The sequence below is a fragment of the Chlorocebus sabaeus genome, chromosome 7 (genome assembly GCF_047675955.1).
Source record: "Chlorocebus sabaeus isolate Y175 chromosome 7, mChlSab1.0.hap1, whole genome shotgun sequence".
NCBI lineage: Eukaryota > Metazoa > Chordata > Mammalia > Primates > Cercopithecidae > Chlorocebus > Chlorocebus sabaeus.
In genome coordinates, this window is record NC_132910.1 from 109,084,984 (window position 1) to 109,103,228 (window position 18,245).

At 39.0% G+C, this 18,245-nt stretch overlaps 2 protein-coding genes across 4 annotated transcripts in view; one reads left to right on the forward strand and one right to left on the reverse strand.

Moving 5' to 3' along the window:
• GASK1B (golgi associated kinase 1B) overlaps nt 1-5,746 on the reverse strand; it is a 110,177-nt gene extending 104,431 nt beyond the window's left edge. The window contains exon 1 of the mRNA XM_008000102.3: nt 5,475-5,746. The gene's annotated coding sequence lies outside the window, so the exon portion shown is untranslated. The remainder of the gene's footprint in view (nt 1-5,474) is intronic.
• Nucleotides 1-18,245, forward strand: part of TMEM144 (transmembrane protein 144) — a 63,021-nt gene that overhangs the window by 28,844 nt on the left and 15,932 nt on the right. For all 3 annotated transcript variants that reach the window (XM_073017690.1, XM_008000106.3, XM_073017689.1), the window contains exons 7-10: nt 9,914-9,995; nt 12,515-12,582; nt 14,595-14,713; nt 17,410-17,529. In XM_073017690.1, coding sequence (XP_072873791.1) covers nt 9,914-9,995; nt 12,515-12,582; nt 14,595-14,713; nt 17,410-17,529 — 389 coding nt within the window. The remainder of the gene's footprint in view (nt 1-9,913; nt 9,996-12,514; nt 12,583-14,594; nt 14,714-17,409; nt 17,530-18,245) is intronic.

An 18,245-nucleotide genomic window follows, 5' to 3' on the forward strand; every position in this document is an offset into this window, starting at 1 on the left:
CACACTTGCACGGGCACATGTGCCAGTTTCGTTATATCTTTAACTATGTCTTCAACTACTTGCCCTTGATCATCTGTGTGTAGACAGCAATTAGTAAGGTTAAATTTTCTACAAAATTATCTTTCAGCTGCTAGCAAGTAATTGAGAGTCAATCTATTTTGACAGATAGCATTTCTCATCTGAGTTTCTTGCCGGGCGAGCACACTCAAGGTTTTACCGGTTTTATTAGTGATGATCTTCAAGACAGCTTGCAACCATATGATTTGGTTGAGCAAGTAAATGGGGGTCCAGTATCCTCATGAGTCATCTTGTGCCTAAGTGGCAGGCCTATAGTATTGTATAATTTTTTCAGGAGGCCATTTATCATCTTTTTAATTATCTATGGCTACACTTCACTTTTCGCGGGAAGCATAGACAGAGAAGCTTAGGAGTTTTCCTGTTGTTATGGGCATTAGGAAGAAAGATGGTTTAATAGTGCCTATAACACAACTACCTGTCCACCGCTCAGGTAGCTTAGCATAGGCCTTATGTCTACATGTCTAGTATAACCTAGTGGGGGCTGTCCAGTCCCAGAGGGATACTGGGTGGGCCTAAACGGTCTGCAACTTTGGGAATTTACTAAATGGATTTTCTTAGTGTGGTTTGAACTGTACTAGGTGGCTGTTTTTGTAGTACTATTATACAGTTTTTGCCTAAGGCAGCTGAATCTTTCTATAGGAAGGGTGAAGTCCTTCCCCACTCTTGCTATATAGTATTGTCCAATGATTGAGGCTTTTAGGTCTTAGAAGCTATCAGGGTGATTTTTTTTTGAGCCAGGAATTTATCAGGAACTGGGTCTGTAGGTACTAATTCTTGGGCTTCCCATGGCCGTTGATGTCCCATTACAGTGTCTCCACATATATAGCATGAAGTGACATTGAGAGACTGGGCTACATGCTCGGCTAATTGCAAAAACAAATTTCTTGTTTTTCCTGGAATTTCTGGTACTGGCACATTCAGTTCATCATAGAAGGTTTGAAATACTGGCTCAGGAGGGCGTTTATAAACTTTTCTTCAAACTGTAATATTTACTTGAAGATCCAGTCCAGTCTCATCAATTTTTAGGGTTACACCTTCCCCTTTTTTGCAGCGAGGATTAACGGGGTTAGTTATTACTGGTTCTAAGGGGTTCCACTGACTACTGGTACAGGAATGGCCACTTTTCTCTTTTTTGAAGGTGGACAGGATTTTTTTTCATTTTTTATTTAAGTAGCCTAAATGACACAAGACCAGTATGTACATTTATTTTTACACAGTCTTAATTTATGATAAATGTACTTATTTTCTGTCATATAGCCTCTTTCTTAATTAAGAGAACTACATCTTATTTTTAACTTATTATTATTAATAACAGCACAGGCATCAAATTTTAAGGTGACTTGTTTGAGCACCTCTCTTTTTTTCTGTTTTGGCTAACACTTTACTTGTATCGTTTAGGAGCCTTCACCAGTCTTCAGTTTTTAATCTTATTTTAAAAACTGGTCATGCGAGGCTCAAATGGGTCATAACACATATCAGGTTGGTCATTTCTCGGGCTACATACCTTGTATAGAATAATATTATGCAAACAAGTTTTTTTAGAGTTCCAGTACACTATAATAACCATAAAATAATAGGACCATAGCAACCTTTTGTCCTACCTCAGTGACTTGATGTATACACTGGGAATAGCCTTCAGTTTGAGGAAGGTCAGTTGAAGTCCTTACTGTACAAGTTCAAATTTTAAGGAAAATGAGTCCTGCAATGAGTTTCCTCATGCTTCAGCTGTGCGTGGACCAGTCAGCCTCCAAGTGTGACTAGAGCAGGGCTTGTCGTCTTCTTCAGAGTCACTTGGCAGGGATTGGTGAAGCTGCTCTTATCCACGTACGGCTCCCGGTCTACTGATGTTTAAGGGTGGTTTCGGAGGTTGGGCCTACTAGAATAAACTGAGTCTAATACCTCTACACAGTTATGTTCAACTGGGCTCTCTGATACTGGGAGCAAGGTGACGGGGTTTAGGGTATTGTAAACTTCAATGGTTATGTGGGGATTTTCACAGAGCAAGCTTTGGTATCTAGTTAGTCTAGCATTTGTTGGCTAATGATGTCCTTTGGTATTTAATAAAGTCACCACAGCATGGGGGGACTTTATGTTTAGGTTTTGCCTAAGAGTTAGCTTATCTGCTTCTTGTGCTAACAGGGCTGTTGATGCCAGGGCCCTGAGACATGGGGGCCAGCCTTTGGAAACCCCATCTAGTTGTTTTGCAAGATAGGCCACTGGCCTTGGCCAGGACCCTACAGTCTGGGTTAAAACTCCAACTGCCATTTTTTTTTCTGACACATGGGGTGTAAAGGGTTTTGTCAAGCCAGGTAGCCCCAGGGCTGGGGCCAACATGAGTTTTTCTTTTAACTCATGAAAAGCTTGTTGCTGTTGGTTGTAATAGATGTAGTTTATCTAATCTACATTTTTATTAACTGTCACCTACTAAAATATTGACTTAAATCCTGTAGCTATCTGATTTTAAGCTTTAAATTGATCTGGTATTCTTTGTGGGGCCCCAATTGCATCTAAATAGATGTGAGAGTTGAAAGACCTATAAAGGGCTTCTCTCACTTTAGAATGTCTTATTTTTTCTCCTTCTGGCTGATGAAATGCCAGGGTGAAAGGGATAGCCAAATGGACTAAAGCACAAGTGCCAGTCTAGTTATTTGGCAGAGTGCCCAGTAAAGGTCCACCACAATACCACCACACGTCCACTTAGGGATGAACAAGGGCTGACTGATGGATAAGCTCTTGAAAATTCTTAAGCTCATAGCATCCCTTCAGGTCTCCAAGGAATGCTAAGTTTCCTGCCTGTCATGAGAGACACAAAGTGAACTTAGTGTTGGGAGATGGAAGCTGGATGGCCCTCGGGGGCGGACCCGCAGGGTGCCAGACTTCAGGATATAGCAGAGAGAGCTTGCCATGACTTATTACTCCAGGCTATAGAATCCTGGAAAAGAGCTACCATGCAGCCTATGCCTGGTTGACTGGAGGACACCTTAGTGGAGAGAGGGACAATCTGGGCCTCTGGCTTGCCATGTGTACAAGCATAACAATTGCTTTTGTTTAATGTGCAGATGGAATATTTGATCCATTTTAACCAGGCATTTGCATCTTGGTATCCTGTCTTAATTGCTAAAGTTTAAGTCTTTAACTTCTATGATCCTCTAGCAAAATGAATGTATGATTTTTATACCAGATAAGCTAAATCTTACCTTTATATTAGTGTGTCATTAATGTTAAACTTAATTTTAATAAAATCTTGTAGACATATTTATCCAATTTTTAATGTTTGACCATAAAGTAAGATTTTACAGACTTTTTTAAACCTTTTATAATTTTTGCAAAGAGCAGATTGGTGCTTTATAAAAAGCCTGCTATGCTTTTATTTTAATGTCCAGTTTACAGAAAAACTGGATGATACCTCTATAACTTTAGCCAATGTTTACACACAGAATTTTCTCTCTAATATTTTAAAACGTGATTAAACCTTTAAAACAAAATACACATATTTTTAACCTTTTAATATAGATAAACATTTATATTATTATGCCTCCTTATTCTTTTATCAAAAGTATATTTTATTTTCTTTATACACCTTGCACATAAACCTTTATTTTTTTTAGTTTAACATTCAGGAGGCCTAGTTACTTTTAAATTATACTACATTTCTTGCATAAATTCTTTTTTGTAACATTTTTCTCTTTCACGACTTTCGCAGACAATTCTTTGACATGCTTCAACTTTCTGACTTATTACAAATATTTTTTTCTTTAAACAACCAGTTAATTTATTTCAGGACAAGAATTTACCATATAACACTCTTTTTACATAAATTCCGCCCCCACTTTTTTTCTTTTCCTTTTTTTTTTTTTTTTTTTTTTTGGAGATGATAACTATTGTCTTCTAAAGTGAGCTTCTTTTATGTCTATGAGCTAGACTGCCTAAGGCCACAAGAATAGAAGTTAGTATAATACATGTTACACTGTTAACTTTTAGTAAACCTTACTTTTGTTGAAAACCTTGTAAGTTTGGGATTTTAATTGTCCTTTGCTATTAGTAAGACCTTGTTTTGTCCAAATTAATTTAGAATTGGTATAGATGGCTTTTTATTTTTCCTAACAGAATAGCCTCATACCTTAAGATTTTTGAGTTAATAAGTTACTTTTTTGCTTTTTTGATTTAGGATAGTTCTGAACTGAACTAGTGAGGTGTGCTCACAATGAGGTTTCTCCTAAAAGTTATTTATTTTTATTTTTTTTCTGTTAACAAAGCAGTTGCCACTACAGATTGAATGCTTTTGGGCCATCCGCGGGTTACTGGGTTGAGGATTTTTGATAGGAAGGCCTCAGTGCTTTCAGGATACGCCCTTGTTTATACTGACAACAAAGTGGTATTGGAGCAGTACAGGGATACAGAGAATACTTTCAATTATCAATTATAGGTTTTAAATTTACTTTGGCTTTTAAAGGAATAGGGTACACTTTTTTTCTTAACTACTTGTATATATCTCTCTTTCTCTCTTCGACTTTGTCTCTCTTTCTTTGACTTTCCTTTTGCCTTTGTCTCTTCCTCTCTCTCTTCTCACTTATGCTGGAGCTCTCTCAACCACTGTGGAGAGATCTAAAACCAGCTGTAACCAAGCATCTATGTACAGAAACTGGTCTGGGTGCCCTGGATTTACAGGTTACCTTGTGCCATACCTTTGAAACAAGGGATCTGTCCAGGCTTCCTTCTGATGGCCAGCCTACATTGAATGCTGGTCGGTCTACTTTACACAAAGTTTTAAGTTTTCCTGGTGTCATAATACTCCATAGTCTCCTTTAAATCCTTTCTTGAAATTTTTCAACATAGTTCCTAGTAGGGTGGGCTTATTTGTGCCTGACCCATGCTTCTTCGAGACAAAACATCACGCTCACACCACACGCACACCACAAAACAAAGAACGGGTAAAGAGGACACACACACACTTTTGAAGTTTACACCAAACCAAAATCAAAACCAAAACCAGAGTATCCAGAAATCCAAGTGAGATCAAAACCAAAACAAAGTATCAAGCAATCCAAGTCAAGTCAAAAACAAAAACCAAAGTGCCAATACAAACACACCATGGGTGATCAGGCCACGCTTGCACTCAAATGGAGTAGGCAAGTTCCCAAGACCAGTCCTGTCAAGCAATTCAAACCAAGTCAAAACCAATACCAAAGTGCTGATAAAGGCACTCCGTGGGTGATCAGGCCATGCTTCCACTCAAATGGAGTGGGCAAGTTCCCAAGACCAGTCCTATCAAGCAATTCAAACCAAGTCAAAACCAAAACCAAAACTAAACCAAAGTACCGATAAAGGCATACCATGGGTGATCAGGCCAAGCTTCCACTCAAACGGAGTAGGCAAGTTCCAAAGACCAGTCTTACCAAGTTTTAGATGTCCAGACCCCAAGTACCAGTTCCTTCCCGGTGTTCAGCCACTGCGTTGATCCTCCATGGAGGCCTGCCACACACTGCTCTGGTGAGGTGTACCACCCGGGCAAATGCCTACCCGGGAGTGCTCTCAGGATCCGCCTCGCTTGGGCTGGTCAGAGTCCCCCGCAGGGATATTCTACAGGGCAGGCTTAGGCCGCCTAAGGAGCTGCCTCGACCTTCTGCCAATCACCTCGCTTCCCGGTCAGGGAACCAAGAAATGTAGCAGGAGGAGCCGCAGACAAAACTCCTCAGACACCAAGTTAAAGAAGGAAGTGGTTTATTCAGCCGGGGGCATCAGGCAAGACTCCTGTCTTAAGAGCTGAGCTCCCCAAGTGAGCAATTCGTGTCCCTTTGACGGGCTCATGACTCTAAGGGGGTCCGCGTGAGAGGGTCGTGATTGATTGGGCAAGCAGGGAGTGTGTGACTGGGGGCTGCAGGCACCAGTAATCAGAACGAAACAGAACAGGACAGGGATTTTTACAATGCCTTTCCATACAATGTCCGGAATCTATAGATAACATAATCAGTTAGGCCAGGGGTCGATCTTTAACTGCCAGGCTTAGGTCAGGCAGGCCCAGGCCTGGTTTCAGGTCTGATTTCTTGGTTTTGGGTCTGGTTCCTAGGCGCCGGGCTACTGCCTTTAGCTTTGCTCCTCTTTCCTCTTCTGAGTATAAATCAATATAAAACAATATAAGCAGGTCTGTCTCTCTTCTCTCAAGGTCACTCATCTGTAGGGCTGCTGTGGTTTGCTGGGGGTTCACTTCACGCCCCGTTCATCTGGTTCGCTCCTGCGCTTAGAGGTGTCACTCACGGAGGCTGAAGAACAGCAAAAATGGGTGCCTTCTCCTTCATCTGGGATCTCTGACCCCGAGGGGCACCAACCCGATGCCAGTAGGATCATTCCTATATAGGGTGTCTGACAACCCCTGTCAGAGGATTTCACCCAGTTGGGTGGCATGGGGAACAGGATCCATTTACGGAAGCGCTTTAACTGTCCTTTTTGGAGGGGGTGACCTTCTCTGGGGGGGAAACCCACTCATCTGGTCCATCCAGATTCCTCAGAACTACTGGAGGGAAGGCTAACTCTGCTGGTCTGCAGAGACTGTGGCCAACCCTCCCCCTAAGGGAGGCCCAGGGAGGCTCGGGTTCTGTCCCTGAGCCTCGGGCTAGAGTTGTTGGAGTTCCTGCAGGGAGGCCCCGTCCAGTGAGAAAGGATGGGTCAGGGTGAGGCCTGAACAGGTGCTCTGGCCACAGTCTGCCACAGCCAGTGTGCTGGGCTTTGGGGAACACTTCTTGGGGACCAAGCTCTCCAGCCTCCCTGGCTCCAGCAGTGAAAAAGCATGGCCTGGAGCTATAGAGCTGGATGCTACCCTTCCCCCACCCAGGGAGCTTAGCGTGTTAGACAGTAATGAGTCCCAGTGCTGGCTGTTGCCCCTTCCCCAAGGAGCTCAGTTGGTTTAGGCAGCAGGCAGCTGCAGCTGTGGTGCTGGTCACCCCTCCCTTCGGGAGCTCAGCAGGCTTAGGCAGATTCTAGCAGAGAGGCTGTTGAGAATCCGCATGGCTCCAGTGTTGGGACCCTAGGCCCCAGTGGCGTAGGTTTGCAAGTGGGATCTTCCAATCTGTGGGTTGCACAGTTCCATGGAAAAGCATGGTTTCCCCAGCTGGGTAGCATGCTCACTCACCAATTCCTTGGCTGGGGGGTGGGGGCCCTGCAGCCCTGTGTGGCTCTCAGGTGGGCCACTAGACCACACTGCTTTTCCTTCCTGACCGTTATTACGTCAGCCACCTAGTCAGTTCTGATGAGAGAATCTGGATACCTTGGTTGCCAATGAAGGATTCACACACTGATTATCATTCTTTTTGATGTGACCCTCTGATTGCTGCTGTTGCTAGTTGGCCATCTTGGTCCTACCCACCCTATCTGTGGCTTTCAAGTATTTTCTAAAATATCATTCTGTATTGTTTATTAGAAAAATGCACAGGTCTATACAGAGTAGAGGATTTTCATTGTATAATTTTGAGAACAAAATGCCAATTAATGTCTAATATTAACCTTACATATATATATAAAATATGCATGCACAGAAATACACACATATTTACACAAATATATGTGTGCAAATATATATATATAGAATACGTATAAAACACACACATGTATAACTCATTTAAATATACTGATATAATTAGGCTTTATGCATTCAATTTTACTATGTGTTAAATATCTTGAGGACCCTGAAGGAGATATGTGGTTTCCACTGTAGGGCTGGAAAGGCGTGATACCTTTCTTCCCTATCACAAAGGTCATGGCTGACACTCCTGTAACAAAAGACAGGTTGATGAGACAAAAACATAACAAAATTTAATCAAAGTTCTGCATGACATGGGAACCTGAAGACCCAAAGATGCAGGGAAAAAAACATCTGTTTTTCTGCTTAGATTTGAAGATTTGACAGCCATGTAGAAATGTAATTACACAAAGGGTGTGATCTAATGGTAATAGACTGAGGGGAGAAACACAGCGAAACCTGCCTGTTCAGATTCTTCTTGGTCTCTGTGTAGTATTTCTTCCTCCTTGATAGGCAGCAGGACCCCTCTGGAATGAGGGTCTTATGATCTAGACAAGGTAGGTCAGAGAATTTCTGTATAGCCAGCTCCTACACAGAAAGTGGAAGGTTGGGAGTTGTTAGAGTAACTGATCTAGGTTTCATGGCTGGCTTTGAGAAAGAGGGATTCTAGTGTCCATGACTCATCTTGGAGAAGAGGAATTCTAATTTCTGTGGTCTGCTTTGTGGGAGAAAGGTGAGTGGAAGCCATCAAGGCGTGAGGAAGTCAGAGAGAGACTTGCCTTCTGAGGTTGCTTCTAAGGCCTTCCAATCTCCTATAGTTCAAAGCACTCAGCATGCCAAAGTGCCGTAATTTGGGGTATCATTTTTGGACCCCAACACTGGCTTCTATTGAATTAGAAAATCTTTAGAGAAAAAAGATTACATTGTGGCAAATGGTCTAGATTGTGTGGTAACTATTCTTCGTGTTGTGGGGATTCAAAAAGGAAGATTCAGTGAGGACTGGCCCAAGGGAAAGGTTTTTTTTTTTTTAAAACACATTCAACACTTCAACTCTTGTTTAGTTTGGATAGGACACAGAGTATGTAGGGTGTCCAGCTAGGGAAGAAAGAGAAGCAGGTGCAAGTCATTGTGAAAAATTGGGGAGGGGGTTGGTAGAGAGCTTGGAGCAGGCAGTGGTCAGGCATAGAAGCCCATACGAGGATTTATGTTGAGATACGTTGGGTGGAACATAATGCAGAGAGCCATAAAAATCAAAAAGGAAAGTTAAATCTCATATGGAAAGGAATAGGAAACTATTCATGTTTTAAAGCAAGTAGGAGATTGAACAAAGAAACCTAACTAGAACATTTTAATTTTTACACAAAAGATAGCACATGATAGACACTCTTCTGTACCTAGCTACCTACCCTATTTCAGTGTCATATATGCTTTGAAAGCTTATTTTGTTTGAAATGTTGAACCATGCAAATGTATTTTAAAAGTATTTCAAAAGAGATGTTAAAAGTATCCCAACGTTGTTCATCTTCTTAAGTTAATTTAATCTTTTGACACATTTTAACAAATTTGCAAGGCTTAAAAGCCAAGAGTAAGTGAGGCATTTGTTTCAAAGATACAGGACATCAATAGCATATTATGAGAGAGATGTTAAAGGGAAAAATGTCACTAGACTTAAATGTATGTTTTTATCTCTTAAACTATATCCTGGAGATCTTTCCATATCAGAGCATAGATACCATCATCATTCCATTTTTATAGCTGCATAGTATTCCATTGTATGACCATGTAGGCCACTTCACCTGAGTTTGCGTGTACGTGTGTGAGTGGTCCTGGGGCAGGATTGGTAAGGTCAAGAGTGGACACACTGGTGGCCTCAGTAGATCACCCCAGATTCTCCTCTGTGGGAGTCATACAGTTCTGCACTTCTACCAGCAGTATCTAAGAGTATCTGTCCCCTAGCGTTTGTCCAACTGAGGATGTTCAACTTTTGAAGTTGGTCAATATAATAGCTAATAAATATTATTTCAATGTAGTTTTCATTTGCATTTCTTTTACAATGTGATTTCAAAGTTAAGGGAAAGATCTGATGTGGAAGGAAAGCTTATGAGTTTAGCCTTTAGCCTGTTGTAATTAAGGAAAATGAGAAACATCTGAGAGAATAGGAGTTCTGGCAAAACGGCAGGACCACTGAAGGGGCAATTTGAAAGTAATCATTGTATCATTAGGATCCGATTATTTAAGATGTGTGCTTTTTTCTTAAAAATCAAGCAGCTTGATATAAACCAGTATTATGACAAATATCACTAAACTTTATTTTCCTTGCAGTGCTTTCATATTTTTGTTCATCAAAAGTGAAATACCAAATAACACGTGTTCCGTGGATACCACTCCATTAATAACAGAGCCTGTGAGTATAGTATGAGAGACAACTTGATTTGAAACATAAAATTAAGATAAATGGAAAATACATAAATTTTAAACACAGATGAAAAAGTGGTATTTGCTTATCACTCCTGGCTATGTAAAATATCTTAGCTTATTTATTGTGGCTACGTCTATGTAGCAATCAATCAGTATTTCCACAGTTGAGCGTCTCAGCTAGCACACAGGTTTATTTATTTTGATTAACAGATCTCTACTAGGTGATATATATATATATATATATATATATATATATATATATCTCCCCATGTTTTGTAATAATTTAAAGATTCCTACAATAGAGGAACCCTAAATACTGCAGAGGAATGTGAAAGTAACTTTTGAAAGGAGGAGGAAGGAAGTTTTGAAGTTGGTCCAGGGTAGAATAGACCATAGGAAGCCAATGAAAGGTAAGTGAAGTCGTATGAGAGTAGGAATTGGTATCCCATTCCACCCAAAGTGAAAAACAGAAAATATGATAGGAGTCACTGTTTTGACCTTGAAGAATCTAAATTAGTCTGGAATAGTAAATCTGAGTGAAATAGGAGCAACTTTTTAAAGGGACCTGATAAAGCACAAGTGTCAGCAGCTGCATATACAAAAGTGACTTCAGGGCAAAGCCCCATTGCCATGAACCCAGGCCCTAATCCTTCTCATCTCAAGAAATCTCTCCTGTCTGCCCTGGGCCATTGCTATCCAGCTGCCCTCTGAATCCAGCGCTCCTCACCTGCAGTGGGGTATTGCCCCTTCGCAGGGTGCTTATCTTCAAAATTATCTTTCCTCCTTTCCTTCTTCCCCTATCAAAACTTTTATCAGCTAAAGCCTTAGTTAAATTGATGCTAAAGTTGAATAGTAATTAGCTTAAGTGTAAAGAGAAGAGGCTTATTAATCCACAGCCATCTCTAATCAGGGAAATGTTTCAGGGAGAAGGGAGGATTTGGCTTTGGGAAACGGTTCCTTGCCTGCTTCAGGGATCCAGACACCTCCTGCCCAACCATCCTCCAAAACAATGGAAGAAAATAATAAAACAAATGCATTTTGGTAAAAGATACACAGTAGGTTAACTGCCTGAGATTTTTCTAGGCAATAAAGTTTAAAGATCCATAAACAGCATGATTGATGGGTACGCAAACACGTATCATGAGCTCCTTACAGTGAAAGAAACCGTTATTGCCAAAGGAAAACTTGACTTAGCACATAACAAAGAATTCAAACCTACTTTTTGTCTCTTACAAAAACAGTAAGAGTATATTATCAAGAATACTTCAGCTGGCCAGGCATGGTGGCTCATGCCCATAATCCCAGCACTGTGGGAGGCCAAGGTGGGCAGATCACCTGAGGTCAGGAGTTCAAGACCAGCCTGTCCAACATGGTGAAACTCTATCTCTACTAAAAATACAAAAAAAAAAAAAAAAAAAAAAAAAAAAAAAAAAAAAAAAAAAAACAATGAGCTGGGTATGGTGGCATGCACCTGTAATCCCAGCTATTTGAGAGGCTGAGGCAGGAGAATCACCTGAACCTGAAAGAAGGAGGTTGCAGTGAGTCAAGATCACACCACCGCACTCCAGCCTGGGCAACAGGAGTGAAACTCCATCTCAAAAAAAAAAAAGAAAAGAAAAAAAGAACACTTAAGCTAAGAGGCAGTATTATAATATACTCCCCTTATCCACAGGGGATATGTTCCAAGACACCCAAGGAATGCCTGAAACCACAGATAATACCAAACCCTATACATACTATTTCTTTGTATCTGATCACTAAGACAGCTACTAAGTGACTGGGGGGCAGGCAGTGTATACAGTATGGATAGGCTGGACATAGGAATCCTTCACATTCCAGGTGAGATGGAGAGGGACGATGCAGGGTTTCATCACACTATTCAGAACAGTGTGCAATTGAAAACTTACGAAATATTCATTTCCAGAATTTTTCATTTAATATCTTTGGACTACTGTTGACAGTAGGTAACTGAAACCACAGAAAGCGAAACTACAGATAAGGGAGGGATACTGTAATTCCATAGTAGAAATATGAATTTGCTCATAATTTTTCCTGACTTAGAATATCAGCCTCATATTGAAACATGGCTTGGAATATTTTATTAACTAATTAGGTAAAAAAAAATCAGTATAAGAAATGCTCATTGATCTTAAGCGTTCCATAGGAGGACAGTCTAATTTCCTTACAGATTATACAGACCATTAAAATATGCAAATGAAACATGAGTGAATAAGTTTTATTAGTTTTTATAGGTGTATCACAACAGTCACATATTAAATGTGAGAATTTGAAATGGAGGACTTGCCAACTGCCAAGTCATCCTAAATGAAAGAGGAAAGAATTATAAATAGTTGAGTTTAGAGATATCAGAATACATAGGTGACATGTTTATTATATTTTAAAGCATGTTTGAAAGAGAAGAGAAAAACACTAGAAATATTATCACCAGTGTGATTATCAATTGAATGCTCTTTTTGTTTTAATTTGGGTCAATGTTTTCTATAGGTGATCAACAAAACTCAAGACCCCTGTTCCTGGGTGGATAAACTTTCTACAGTACACCACCGCATACTGTAAGGAGAAGTTACTTCTTTGCTCTATTATTCTGCTTCATATTTGGTTAAAGCAGTGATTACCAGCATGAAGTAATGTTCATCTCAGTTCAAGAAGAAAACCGTAATGCAAGCTTTGACTTCTATCTCCATGCGGCGGGTTTTGTTTGTCCCCTGCTGAATTTTAGGTACAGATGCCCTTGAGCTCAACTGCTTTGAGTAATTACTAAATCATTGCATTTCTCTCCAAATGATAAGTAGATAATAAAAGCAACCTAATTTTGGGTGACTTGTGTAGCTAAAGTAAAAGAGGTAGTATTGTGACCAACCTGCTCTCAGCAGTCACAATCAGATTAGGCAATAAACTTGTCTAGCACTGCACCACTCGGGATGTCCACCCTGCTCTGGGAATCCCCACACTCCTGTATTTAGACAGTTACATAATTCCAGACATTCATTGTCAAATATAGTGGAATATTCTGTGTCCGTGTGGGTCCTACTCCCCCATCTCCATAAGGACTCAGAGAGTTGGGCTCAACATCAGCCCCTCTACTTCATAGTGTTTTTTCATTTGTTTGTTTGTTTTTTTGTCTTTGTTCTGTTTTGGTTTTTGGACTTCCAAATAAATGTGAAAATACACACTAGTCTATAGCTTGCATTTTACATTTGATGGCTGCTTTAAACTTCATGTGGTGGCACCTTTTGACTCAAGAATAGAAAACCTTCTTTTTGATAGTGTATATACTATCTTTACAGAGGGAAAGAGCAGCACCTAACACATAGTAGATAATACATATTTGAATAATTTGAATGAATGAAAGAGTAACCACCTTTGGAAGAAATAAATACGTTGCTGGTTTTGCATCAGAATAAAACCAATCTTTCAAACAAAAAATTTTCTCAAATTTTTTTTCACAAAGCCTCCCCTTCATTAAGATATTTGTTAAGAAAAATATTGTTAGTTGTCTTGTAATTAGCTAGGCCTAAAGTCTTCTCTGTGTTTGGGATGCTCCATGGCTATGAAGTCCAGACCTCACGTGACATAAGGATTTCCACTATGAGTAGAACATGTTGCCAAGGTGGTCTTGTGAGTTTGTACAGGCTCATATTACTTATAGTACTATTTAAATTGACTAAGTTAGTTTTTAAGCTTTGGAGGGAATTGTTTTTGCCTACAACTGTTTTCTGTTTGGAGGGTTTTTTTGTGTGATTTTTTTTTTTTTTTTCTTAGAGACAAGGTCTCACTCTGTCGCCTGGGCTGGAGTGCAGTGGCAAAGTGCTGGGTTTACAGGCGAAAGCCACCACGCCTGGCCTGTTTTCTGTCTTCTGTCATCGTCCTTTGTGTTAACTTCAAGGAACTGTTCCAAAATATGAATCACCTCCCCCTACAATCATTGGAAATGCTTGCTTCATGCAGATACGGCCCAATTCTGACTCCAGTGCTGAAAATGAAACATTTTCTTTTTATAAAAAGGAATGTTTTGTCTGAAATACCCAGATTATTTAATTAAATCAGCACTTCCTCTTGACCATGGCATTGTCAACTAAGGCATAGGCAAGTTCATGGATTTCAATAGCTGTTTTCAACAAACATGCATTTAGTACTTAGTCTGTCCTAGTTCTGTGCTGGATAGTATGGCCTGTTAAAATTTTTAAAAAAGCATAAAGCATGGTGTCAGTATATAGATATCTCAATTTAATTAGAGTGCCAAGTTTATTTATGTAGACCGTACAATATAACTGTAGCAATATTCTCATCCACGTAATAACAATTTATAATCCATTTTAATTTCTACAAATCATGTACTTCTAAAATTAGACACTGGTAGACTGAAGCTGTCCTCCTACTCCTGATGCTACTTTAATAGTGCAGGGTATTTCTGTGACTTCTGTCAGTCACAGAGCTAGAGATAAATGGGTGCTTTTTGCCTGTTTGTGATTTGCCTTTTGAAGCATGTTTATGATTCCATTTGTGCGTTTGTGAGAAATATTGCTTTGGGCCAAGATTAATAGTGATTTATTTGTTTTGTAAGGGGCTGCAGTCTTGCAGTGATATCTGGAGTACTCTATGGATCTACATTTGTGCCAATCATCTATATCAAGGACCACAGCAAAAGAAATGATAGTATATATGCAGGGGCAAGCCAATATGGTGAGAATAAAAAGTTATCTGACTTTATTAATATATATTTGTATGAATATAAAAAGAATTGTGATAATAGTAAATATCGATGGGTCGAGTCGATCTTTCTTTGTCATTGTAAGTGATGAATTAGAAAGGCACTGAAGACCAAAAATAATAAAGGATTGAGTATTTTCATATGATCTTTAACATACAAATGCAACCAACTTTAGTCAGGACTCTTTTCCACTACTTGGATCTTAACACATGGCTTCTGACTTTCCAGTAAGATTTGGAAATTTTGTTTCAGTTAGATGATCTCTGGGAAAATATGTACACTTCTGCGCTTTTAAAAAGGCTAAAGTATAGTGCATAGTACTTTAAAATCAGGTAAAGGTTAATGTATAGCCTATATGGTCAGAGGATATTATTTTTCAAGCACAGAGTCGTGCACTGGAAGGCCCAGCGTAATGTTTCCTGTTAATCTCTGAGTTTCCATTGAGAGAATTAATCTCCAGGAGTAAACTCAATACTATATGCAATAGCCTTGTACAGGTTCCAAAGGAGATGAATGAGTGTTTACTTTGGGGATCCTCTGACTATGTTGCAGCATGACTTACACCCATGAGATGATAAGAGAATAAGATTATTCATAAAGTTCTAAATCAGATGGCACAGAAAATTAATGTGACCTCTGTTCAGATAAAGGAGAATTTGGAGGGCAAAATTCATGGGGGAATAATTATTAAAGAAGTTCAGATTTGAACTCAACTTTAACAGAAAAGATAGACTGAGTAGATGCCGTAGTTTCCGTCTTCCTTTTTGTAGTTAGCCCCATGTATATTATTCAAACCTTTTATTGATTTCTTTCTCTTGTTAAAATTTTACACAAATACTTTTTTGCATTTTTACAAAAAGATAAAAACTAACAAAAATAGAATAACATAGGATAAATTAAAATAAGGTCTCACTAAAGAAAGAAAAACAAAAGTGGGTGTATAAAAGGAACCAGAAATGAGTCTAAAATCCTTGTACTCTATTTGCATACTTGCTAGAAAGGAGGCGTAAATTTGGCTCTTAGAGTCCTTGTAGGCACAAGGGAAATCAGATCAGCCTCATGATTCAATGAGCACAAGATAAAAAAAAAACTAATTGTTCAGGAGCACAGATGTTCTTGGTACAGGGACATAATAAACAATGTCCTCAACAATCTCTACACAAAGAGAACAATGGCTTCTTAGGGGTCTTGCTTGTGACAACTCTGAATGTAATGTGATGGGGACACTTTATCCCAGTTTATTCAAAAAAAATTAGGGGGGATTATTTTTTATTTCATTTATTTAACAACATATATGTAGTATGTGGTCTGTCCTAAGTATTTTATAAATACTCGTTTAATTCTCATAGCAACTAATACCCTTATTATCTTAGTTTTACAATGGAGAAAATTAAGACAGAGACATGAGATGATTTGTCCAAGCCCCAAAGTTAGTGAGTATTGAAATGAGGATTTGTACCCAGATGGTCCATGCTTTTAATCACTGTATTTTGCTTTCCTTTGTGGTGGTCCGTATACAGATGTATTGCCCTTACATGATCCAGAAGTAGGATTTAAGACTTAGAGCAACAGACAAACTCTCTGTCTGTTAAGCTTTACTTCCTAAACATGGCCACTCATCTTTATCAAAATTTTAGGGGACAGAAACATTGAGTCCAACATGGCTTTCCCAGCCAAGAACCTGTAGTGCACCCATCTGTGTGGCCACAGTCCCATCTGCTTAAACAGTCAGTGGAGTTGGAATTTTTCCGAGATTGGGCCACCATCATGTGATATTAACTCCCCCATGTACTTAGGTTTATAATCAACAATTGAATAAAACCCTGTCTGGATTAACTTCCTGAATAGCCTTCTGTACAGCTGTCATCTGCAACAGAGATGCTGGTCTCCAGATTGATCAATGGATCCTATAAAATTAGCACCCCCAATTTTTTTCATTCACATCCTCACTGTGGTCAACCTGAGGATTTGCTATAATTTCTATTGTCATTAGTAAAATTAGGCCTGAATGCCTATTTTAAAAGGGAGGTATTAACATCATAGTTACATAATTCATTGTTTCTTATTTAGCTTTACCTTTACCAGATGATCATAAAAACTAGCCTTTAGTTTTGATTATAGTAACAAATTTACTACTTAATGTATCTAGATTTTAAATATATTAATTAAAATTCTATATGAACAGCATATAGAAAACTAGGATGATTAAATATAATTAATGGTTTTTGGGGTTTTTTTGTTTTTTTTGTTTTTTTTGGTTTTTTTTTTTTTTTGAGACAGAGCCTTGCTCTGTCACCCAGGCTGGAGTTCAGTGGCATGATCTCTGCTCACTGCAAGCTCCGCCTCCCGGGTTCACGCCATTCTCCTGCCTCAGCCTCCCGAGTAGCTGGGACTACAGGCTCCCACCACCACACAAGGCTAATTTTTTGTGTTTTTAGTAGAGGTGAGGTTTCACTGTGTTAACCAGGATGGTCTTGATCTCCTGACCTCATGATCCACCCACCTCAGCCTCCCAGAGTCCTAGGATTACAGGTGTGAGCCACTGCGCCCAGCCTGATTAATGGTTTCTTTACCTTTAAAGTTAATTTTGGTGAGTTTATTTTCAGAAATCTAAATATATCTGGAATGATGAAAATGGTGTTTGAGAGTTTTTAATCTCTATTTTCAGATTTAGACTATGTTTTTGCACACTTCAGTGGCATCTTTCTTACAAGTACTGTCTACTTTCTGGCCTACTGCATAGCCATGAAAAATAGTCCTAAACTATATCCTGAAGCAGTCCTACCAGGTAAGAATATGTACTACAGATCTTACTATGTGAAAGTATCATCTACAACTCATTTAACTTGAATAAGTTTCTTCTGGAAACAAAGCCATCCTCTGTGTGTGTATGTGGTGTGTTTGTGTGTGTGTGTGTGTGTGTTCATTGCCCCTAATTACTTTTGCCCAGTTCACCACCAAATATGAAGTATTTGAAACTGAATATGAAATGTTGGCCATTATTACAGAACCTAAAACTTAAACAATAAATCTATTAATAAGATATTTTCCTGTGCCAAACATCTTCTGTATTGATCATCATTCTTTACTATTTCTTTTTCACTATCTGAGGGTTCATATATCAACAAATAGGAATATGCAGTAACTTGGGAAAACAGTTTCTACAAAATGTAAGAAGAGATTGTGATGACTTCAAAAAAGACATATGTTAAACATACATGCTTTTGGACTTAATTCATTAGGCATTGATCTTTTTAAAAAAAATCTCATTTGGGAGTTTATTATAATTCAATTTGGAATGTAAGTCCACAAGTAAAATCTTTTAAAGGCAAAAATAAAGCATAAGTCAGAGACTTGTTCTGAATGCCTAACAGATTTATGCTAAAGAATGCCACCATATAGAAAATGCTAGACTACTTTACCGAATGCCTAGCTAAAGTACTGTGAAAGTTTTAGCTGGTATATTTACTTAAATACTATAGGGTTTTTGTTTGTTTGTTTTGT